Raw genomic sequence first — 10,120 nt, forward strand, 5'->3', positions numbered from 1 at the left:
TTCCATAAATATATAATAGTCCATACTTTGCCCGAGATTTGATGGCCCAAACTGGCATTCAAAGTCAGCCTAAAATATCTTGGCGTAAAACACCCAAACTGGCACCAGAATTGGAGTTAAACGCCCAAACTTGCACCAAAGCTGGTGTTTAACTCCAGGAACAGCCTAAGCATGAAAAAGCTTCAATGCTCAGCCCAAGCACACACCAAGTGGGCCCCGGAAGTGGATTTCTGCACTATCTGCACTTAGTTACTCATTTTCTCTAAACCCTATTTACTAGTTTAGTATAAAACTACTTTTAGGGATTTATTTTATATCTTTGGATCATTTTTAGGTCTTTTAACCATCTTAGACCATTGTACACGCATGGAGGCTGGCCTCATAGCCATGCCTAGACCTTTCACTTATGTATTTTCTACGGTAGAATTTCTACACCCCATAGATTAAGGTGTGGAGCTCTGCTGTTCTTCATGAAATAATGCAATTACTAATGTTTTCTATTCAATTCACGCCTACTTCTTCTCCAAGATATACTCTCGTACTTAATTTAGTTAAGTCAAAATGAAGGGGTGACCCGTGACAATCACCCAACCTTCATTACTCGCTTAGCCAAGATCGCGTGCCTGACAACCACAAAGCGGTCTACATGATGTTCAACATAGTCATTGGACGACAGTTGGAGTATATTCTCTTGGGTTTCTAATCTAAGATTAGAACCTTCGTGGTATAGGCTAGAACCATTAGCAGCATTCCTGGGATCCGAAAAGTCTAAAGCTTGTTTGTGGTATCCCGAGTAGGATTTGGGAAGGGATGACTGTAAAGAGCTTCAAACCTGCGAATATGGGGCACAAGTGACAGTGTGCAAAAGGACAGTGGTCCTATTCCGACGCTAGCGGGAACCGACAGATGATTAGTCATGCGGTGACAGCGCATATGGATTTGTTTTCATCCGAGAGGATCTTACAGCTTGCCATGGAAGGAGGTAACGCATGGTTGGAAGAAGGCAATAGGAAAGCAGAGGTTCAGAAGCAACAAGGCATCTCCATACGCTTATCTGAAATTCCCACCAATGAATTACATAAGTAACTTTATCTTATTTTATATTTTATTTATATTTTAGTTATCAAAATCTTATAACCATTTGAATCTTCCTGACTGAGATTTACAAGGATAACCATAGCTTGCTTCAAGCCGACAATCTCCGTGGGATCAACTCTTACTCACGTAATATTTATTACTTGGACGACCCAGTGCACTTGTTGCTTAGTTGTGCAGAGTTGTGAAAAAGAGTTGAGCTTACGATCGTGCGCACCAAGTTGTTGGTGCCGTTGAGATCACAATTTCGTGCACCATCAAGTCTCATGAAATGTAACTTAAGTTCATATCTCAAAGTCATGCCAACCTTTAGCCTTATTCATGAATCAACTGATGAACCAGCACATACCACCACATGACCTTATTCTATCTTTTATCAAAATAGACCTTTACTCTTTCTCTATTTCACAACATTTTTTTCTTTTATTTAAGCGTGAGGAACAATGTAGACAATTCAAGTAAGATGAGATGATAAAAGCACTTAGACTAACAAGCTTAAAAAAAACAAACAGGAAATGACTCATGACTAACAGGACACTAATCACAAGGGCACAATTTCACTTTCAATTAGCATATTTAAACTAAAGACAGTTAAGTCACAGTACAACCTCTTGGAGTCCACTTGTTTTCTCTTTGTCATCACCATCCTTAGCTTTGTGCCCTTCTTCATCTCTTTTAGATGACGGTGTCTATTCCTTCCCAGAGATTGAGTGTCTTCTTGCAAAGATTTTGAAAGTTGCTTGTTCCCAAGCACTTGAGTGATGGTTAGCATGCATGTATGCTTGTGATTTTCTAGACTTAAGTTGGTGTGGGAATACCAAACTTAGTTCCTTGCCTACTTCTATATACAGTAGAATGAATACATGCATAAAACATCAAGTGCTTTTATTAAGAAGATAAACTATGAGCTAGAAATTAAAGAATTTAATAAAACAACTAGAAACTAAACAATTGTTAAGTAGCTTCTCTGATTGTTTGGAGTGAGTGATTAATCATGCTGAGGGTTCAATGTGTTCTTACTGAAAACTATGGTGGAACACCAAACTTAGAATTACACATTCTCCCTCAAATTACTTTAGTGTTCAACACCAAACTTAGCTCCTTGTAATATAGAAAAATCTACTTAACTCTTTTATTGAAATAACTAAGAAAGGAAAACTACCTCTAGTTGGGTTGCCTCCCAACAAACATTCTTTTAGTGTCATTAGCTTGATATGTTGCTGATGACTTTCTTCCTCTTCTTCCAGTTTGTCAAGAGGAATGACCTTAGGGGAGAAGAGGAGCCAGCTAGTGTCCCGTGTCTTGATCTCTTCCCAGCAAGCTTCGTTTTGTTATTTGCTTGATTGAACTTGCTTGTTGGATCAGGGGTTGGATTGCTTGTGGTTGACCTATTCTTCTTCCTTGATATGGTCAATTGTGGCTTAGTCACAATCCTCTCTTTGGTGCTCTTGTTGGTTGCCTTCACTTCTTGGATATCAAAACTTGGGTGTTGTGTGATTGTTGGAGTGTCCTCTTCATCAAAAGCCTCTTGAGTTGGTGGTTCAATAAACCCTTCCTCTATGTAGCTCTCTGTTTCAATTAAGTGTGAGTTTCCTTGATTGGCTTCCTCCCTTTCTTCTACATGAAGTTTGATGCGAAGGCATCTTAGGCTAGTTTTACTAGCCTTTTTCTTTGCTTTTAATAGGTTTTATGTACTTTCTTGAGTTATAAGTAAGCAGATTGGGTAGAAATTCATGCATACCTAGATTCATCCAACTATGATTAATTTGACGCAATTTCATGAGAATTATGCTATATTTACTTGTGTGCTAAGAATGATGAGAATTCTCATGACTTTGGCAAGGCTTTGATGCATATATTGGTTGGTGACAGGTGAATGAAGGCATGGAAAGAAGTTGAAGAAGGAGCATGGAAAAGATGAAGAAGAAGCAACGTTGGTGGCCAAGTTGGACCACCAACGTTGCCTCAAATGTTGGAAGGGAAGCAGAGCAATTCTCTGTATAATTTCTGGTGCCCACGTTGGAGGAAACGTTGGACATCCAACGTTACCCCCAACCTTGTAAAGAAATGAGCTTTCTGGAGATTTTGAAAAATTGCAGCGACGTGCACGCATATGCGTGGATAGGCAAATTTGGACCCTAAATGCTACCTCAAATGTTGAAGGCCAACGTGCACGATTGTGGCTTCGAAGTTGTGAATTTTAAAAATGCGCAACAACGCATACGCGTCCATGGCGCATACGCGTAATCTTAACTTTTGAGAATCAACGCGCGCATGTACAGCACGCGCACGCGTGGATTGACCAGCATTGGAGGGAGCATTGGTGGTCCAACACTGAGACCAACGCTCTTCTGCCTATGTTTGAAATGGGAAAATGATATCTTTGCATCCACGCGCACGCGTGCAGCACGCGCACGCGTGGATAAGCATTTTCACCCCATGGGAGCATAAGCGTAATGTACGCGTACGCGTGGGTAAGCAGAACGTTGGCCCTCCAACGTTGAGTCAAATGCCAGTGACAGCAAAGTATTTGGTTTTTCTAGTTTTCTTCTGAAGGGCGTTTGAGTCAACGTTGGCCATTAGACGTTGACTCCAACGTGAAGCATCAGGACTTGTAACTCAAACATATCACTTCTCAACAGCAAGGGAAACCAATGGGAGTCATTTTTAACCCAATTCCATCAAGGACAAAAGCCTAATTCAGAGATTGAAGATCGATGGAAGAAAGTATATAAATAACTTAGAATTTAAGTTAGAGGGGGCTTTTACACTACACTTTTCTCTTTTACTTTTTACTGTATTTTGGGGAGAATACCGGTGAACTATTTTGTTTTCTTGTGGCTTTGAATTTCAGTTTTGAGAATTCTTCTTCTTCATTCTTCTCTACACTTAATTTAATTTCTATTTTGCAATTGTAGTTGTAATTTGGAGCCATGATTCACTAAGCCCCAACTTCACTACGGGGAGGAGATCAGTTTGTTCAAATGAATTGATAGCTTTTCTTTTCTTCTCAATTTAAGTGGTTTCTCCAAGAGGAAACTCTTGCTCTTCACAGATCCAATCACTACCGAGAGGGAAATTGGATCTATTTAAATTTTGTGATGAACTTGAGAAAGGAGTCATAGAATTCAGTTTAGAGTTTATCCCTTCATAATTCTCTTGATTGATATACTTTGGGTTGGTATGTGAGATGTAACCACCCTTGGTTGAGATCTTGAGAGCTATGTGGCATGAAGGATTAGCTGTTGAGCTTCATCTTTTCTCATGAATAATTAGATCACAAGAGTGGCAATTGATTGTGTTGAGAGAAATTGAATCACCAAGAGATTGGGACTCAATTATTCACAATCCGCTATGGATCTATCCCCATGATTGAGAAGGAATTGATCATCATCAATTCATGAGAATTTACATCTCTGGTCCCTAGTGATCTCTTCCATCATTTCTTATTTCTATTGTTCTTTAGTTATTTTGAGTACTCACTACCCAATTCCCTTTTATCTCCTAGCAATTTAACATTCTTGCCAATTACATTCTGCTCAATTACTTGCAATTTACTTCTATGCTCTTTACAATTCTGCACTCTTACTTTCTTGCAATTTAGTTTTGACGCCATTTAAGTTTCTTCCAATTTAAGCTTCTGTTATTTAATCTTCAGCCTTTAATTTCTTGCACTTTAAGTTTCCTCCCTACTTTAGTTCTTTAAATTCCTTGTCATTTAATTCTTTGCAATTTCTTTCAAGCATTGAAATCTCATGAAATCAAAACAATGTTTGCCTAACTAAAATACCATTTAACTAAAGTTGCTTAATCCACCAATCTCTGTGGGATCGACCTCACTCTAGTGAGTTTTACTACTTGATACGATCCGGTATACTTGCCGGTTATACGTGAATTCTAATTTTCACGTATCAGATTTTTCGCGCCGTTGTCGGGGATTGGAAAAGATTAACAATGATTAAGTGAATGGTAGTCTAGATTAGGCATATTTTTTTTCTTTTTCTTTGTTACACCCACTAACTATTTGAGATTTTGTTTCACTAACTTTAACTTCGCTCTTGCAATAGAGTACCCTACTTGTGTTGTTGGTTTGTGTGTGTTGTATGTCAGAAGCAAAGAGAAAGGTATCCACTTCTTTTGTCCTTGACGAGAGAATCCTCCGAAGACTAAGAAGAGCAGCAAGAAGAAAGGGGATAATTGGTGAAGAGGATTCAGAAGGAGAAGACCAAGTCATGGAGGGTAATTTGCATAACCTTCCTGAGGGAGTTGCTGACAACAAGAGACCACCTAGAAGGGTGTTGGCCTCATACACCATTCCTGATCCAAAGCATTGTGGAAGTAGCATAGTCACCCCAAATGCCCATGCCAACAACTTTGAGTTAAAAACCCAACTCATCACTTTGGTAAAAAATAATTGCTCTTATGGAGGGGCCTCTTGAAGATCCGAATCAGCACTTGTCTATTTTTCTGAGGATATGTGATACGGTTAAAACAAATAGAGTGCATCCAGACATCTACAAGTTGTTGCTATTCCCATTCTCATTGGGGGATAAGGCAACTCAATGGCTAGAGACATTTTCCAAAGAAAGCATCAATAATTGGGATGATCTGGTGAGCAAATTTTTAGCCAAGTTCTACCCACCTCAGAGGATCATCAAGTTGAAAACAGAGGTCCAAACTTTTAGGCGATTGGAGGGGGAGTCACTATATGAAGCCTGGGAAAGATATAAGGCATTAATGAGAAGATGCCTACCTGACATGTTTAGTGATTGGGTTAAACTCCAAAACTTATATGAAGGCTTGACTTTAGAAGTAAGGAGGGGACTAGAATAATCATCAGGAGGATCACTCAACATGATGAAGACGGCTGAGGAGGCCCAAGACCTTATTGAAGTTGTTGCCAACAATCAATATTACTACTCATTAGAGAGGCATCATAACTCAACCCCAAAGAAAGGTGTGATAGAGCTTGAAGGCATTGATGCTATATTGGCACAGAACAAATTGATGTACCAACAAATCAAACAGTAAATGGAAATGATGGTGAAGAGAATAGATGGCCTCCAATTAACCTTAGTGAGCGCAACAAGTCAACCTTCTATTGAATGGGAAATGAAGCAGGCAACGATGACCAGCAACAAGAACAAGTGCAATATATGTAGAATGCTTCAAATTCTTCTCAAAATGACTTTCATGGTAACACATACAACTCATCCTAGAGAAATCACCCAAACCTGAAATGGGGTGACAATCAAAACTAATGGCAGAAGAGCAACAACTACAACCATTCCCGCAACACAAACAACCAAAATCATCCATCTAACAACACTAACCAATACAAGAAACAACAAAACACATATCAGCAACCCCACAACAATTCACAAGCCCACCAAAATAACTTCTCCACACCACCATTTAACTCACAAAATGCCCACTTCAATGCTCCAAATAACTTCCAGCAACAACAATCATACCCTATCATAACACCCATTGACCATCATGAAACCAGGATCTCAAGTCTTAAAGCAACCTTGCAAACCCTTACCCAAAACACACAATCACTTGCTCAGGCTACTCAAGGTTTGGCTAAAGGACAAGAGAGCTTGCTTAAAGGACAAGAGAGACATGAAGCCACCATGAGGAACCTTGAACAACAATTGGGACAATTGGCCAAACAAGATAAACGGCCAGCCAATATTCTCCCAAGTGATACAATCCCCAACCCAAGGGAAGAATGTAAAGATGTGCAGTTGAGAAGTGGCAAGGTAGTGGAAAAAGACACAAAGGACATCAATGAGGAAGCAACAAAGTCTAAAGAAGATGACAGAATAGACAACAAGAAGGATGAGAAGGCATCAACCTCAAAAAAGGGCGAGGAGATTGAGAAGCCACAACAAGAGGATAAGAAGGAAGGAGTAAAGCTTTATGTACCTAAACTTCCCTATCCACAGAGGCTACGCAAGGAAACAAGGGACCAGCAATTCCCAAAATTCCTGGAAATCTTTAAGAAACTTGAAATCAACATTCCATTGGCTGAAGCCTTGGAGTAAATACCCTTATATACAAAGTTTCTTAAAGAACTGATCACCAAGAAGAGAAGCTGACAGGAGAAAGAAACCGTGGTTCTCACTCAAGAGTGTAGTGCAATAATTCAAAAGGGACTTCCACCAAAACTCAAAGATCCAGGAAATTTCCTTATACCATGCAAAATTGGAAACATGGCTATTGATAAATCACTATGTGACCTAGGAGCAAGTATTAATCTAATGCCTCTTGCCATGATGAAGGAATTAATGATAGAAGAGCTTAAACCTACAAGGATGTCATTACAACTTGTTGACAGATCTCTCAAAATACCAAATGGAGTAGTGGAGAACCTATTAGTGAAAGTTGGAAATTTCATATTCCCAGCCGATTTTGTGGTTCTGGATATGGATGAGAAAGGGAATAACTCAGTCATCCTTGGTAGACCTTTTCTGGCCACTGCTAGAAGGATCATTGACGTGGAGAAATGTGAGATGATCTTCAGGGTGCACGATGAACAGATGACTGTAAATGTTTTCAAAGTGATGCAATACCCTAATGAGAAAGAGAATTGCATGAGAATTGATGTGGTGGACATCTTGGTTGAAGAAGTATTTGAAGCAAACCATCAAGCAAACCAGGAGGAAACCCAAGGTATGCAATAGGGAGATGCTGAAGAGACACAAGCACCAGAGGAACTAATTGAAGTTAAGAAAGAAGAAGCACCACAACAAGAGTTGAAACCTCTGTCTCCTCATCTTAAATATGCATTCCTTGGTGAGGAGGGTAGCTTTCCAGTGATCATCAACTCCACCTTTAGTGGAGAAGAAGAAGAAGAACTCCTTGTGGTATTGAAAGCTCACAAAGATGCCTTAGGCTGGACCATTAATGATTTGAAAGGCATAAGCCCTATCATATGCATGCACAAAATACTTTTGGAGGAGAATTCTAAACCAGTGGTACAACCTCAGAGAAGATTAAATCCCACAATGAAGGAAGTTGTTCAAAAGGAAGTGATGAAGCTATGTAAAGTTGAGATCATTTACCCTATCTCTGACAGCCCATGGGTTAGCCCAGTTCAAGTGGTACCCAAGAAAGGTGGCATGATTGTCATTGTCAATGAGAAGAATGAACTCATTCCCACAAGAATAGTGACAGGGTAGAGAATATGCATTGATTATAGGAGGCTGAATGATGCCACACGAAAGGATCACTTTCCCCTCCCTTTCATTGACCAAATGCTTGAAAGGCTAGCCGGACATGCTTACTACTGTTTTCTTGATGGATATTCTGGCTACAATCAAATAGTAGTTGACCCCATGGATCAAGAGAAGACCTCCTTCACTTGTCCCTTTAGAGTCTTTGCATACAGAAGAATGCCATTTGGATTGTGTAATGCCCCAACTACTTTTCAGAAATGCATGTTATTAATCTTCTCGAATATGGTAGAAAAATTTATTGAAGTTTTTATGGATGACTTCTCTGTTTTTGGTGATTCTTTCAATGCTTGCTTGCACCATCTTACCCTAGTCTTGAAAAGGTGCCAAGAAACAAACTTGGTTTTGAACTGGGAAAAATTCCATTTCATGGTACCCGAAGGAATTGTTCTTGGTCACAAAGTTTCAAGAAAGGCTATAGAGGTTGACAAGGCAAAAGTAGAGACTATAGAGAAACTTTGTTTACCAACTAATGTGAAAGCTGTTAGAAGTTTCCTGGGGCATGCTGGATTCTATCGAAGATTCATCAAAGATTTTTCCAAAATAGCAAAACCATTGAGCAATTTGATGGTGGTGAACAACCTCTTTTCCTTTGATGAGGAATGTAAACATGCCTTTGAGATTCTAAAAGCTAAGCTCATCACAGCACCAATTATCACACCTCCAAGTTGGGGATTGCCTTTTGAACTCATGTGTGATGCAAGTAATCTTGCAATTTGTGCTGTGTTAGGGCAAAGAAAGGACAACAAACACCATGTCATCTACTATGCAAGAAAAGTATTGAATGAAGCCCAGAAGAATTATACCACAACAAAGAAGGAATTATTACCCGTGGTATATGCATTTGACAAATTCAGACAATATTTGATTGGATCAAAAATTTTAGTTTACACTGATCATGCTGCTCTTAAGTATCTAATGTCAAAATAGGATGCCAAACCAAGGCTAATTAGATGGATACTACTCCTACAAGAGTTTGACATTGAGATAAAAGACAGAAAAGGAAGCGAGAATCAGGTTACTGATCACTTATCAAGACTACCACAAGAGACGAGTCAAGACAACTCCCAACCAATGAATGAAATTTTTTCAGATGAGCACCTCTTGCAAATTCAACAAACCCCTTGGTTTGCGGAGATGGCCAACTACAAAGCAGGAAGGAGTATCCCACAAGAGTACACAAAGCAACAAGTTAAAAAGTTACTGCATGAAGCTAAGTTGTTCTTATGTGATGAGCCCTTCCTATTCAAAAGATGCCCAGATGGGATGATTAAAAGGTGTGTGCCAGAGGTTAAAATGAAGGACATACTATGGCATTGTCACAATTCAAGTTATGGTGGCCACTTCGGAGCTGAAAGGACTGCTGCAAAGGTTCTCCAAAGTGGATTTTATTGGCCCTCCATCTTCAAGGATGCTAGAGAATTTTTGAACCATTGAAATGAATGCCAAAGAACATGAGGTTTGACAAAGAAGAATGAGATGCCTCAGATGTTCATTTTGGAAGTGGAACTCTTTGACTTATGGGGAATTGACTTTATGGGCCCCTTCCCTCCATCCTACACATTCAAATACATCTTAGTGGCAGTGGAGTATGTTTCAAAATGGGTGGAGGCAATAGCCACCACTAAATGTGATGCTAATGTGGTCCTGCAGTTTCTAAGAAGGAACATCTTCGCTAGGTTTGGAGTACCAAAGGGACTTATAAGTGATGGTGGTAGCCATTTCTGCAATAAACATCTGAATTCTCTCCTCTATAAATATGGAGTAACTCATAAAGTGGCTAC

General features: G+C 39.5%; 1 protein-coding gene across 1 annotated transcript; it reads left to right on the forward strand.

Moving 5' to 3' along the window:
• On the forward strand, positions 7,314-9,773 carry LOC107636520. Its single transcript, XM_016340022.1, has 3 exons — positions 7,314-7,773; positions 9,067-9,170; positions 9,267-9,773. The coding sequence occupies exons 1-3, from the start codon at positions 7,314-7,316 to the stop codon at positions 9,771-9,773; spliced, it is 1,071 nt and encodes a 356-aa protein (XP_016195508.1).

This window comes from Arachis ipaensis, chromosome B04 (genome assembly GCF_000816755.2).
Source record: "Arachis ipaensis cultivar K30076 chromosome B04, Araip1.1, whole genome shotgun sequence".
Lineage (NCBI taxonomy): Eukaryota > Viridiplantae > Streptophyta > Magnoliopsida > Fabales > Fabaceae > Arachis > Arachis ipaensis.

Excerpts from the sequence above, each read along its gene's own strand:
- LOC107636520 (XM_016340022.1), top strand. The coding sequence starts at position 7,314 with ATGGCTATTGATAAATCACTATGTGACCTAGGAGCAAGTATTAATCTA. Across the intron at positions 7,774-9,066 it reads AAACCAGGAGGAAACCCAAG|GGCAAAGAAAGGACAACAAA; the intron begins GTATGCAATAGG and ends GTGCTGTGTTAG. Across the intron at positions 9,171-9,266 it reads AGAAGGAATTATTACCCGTG|GATGCCAAACCAAGGCTAAT; the intron begins GTATATGCATTT and ends ATGTCAAAATAG.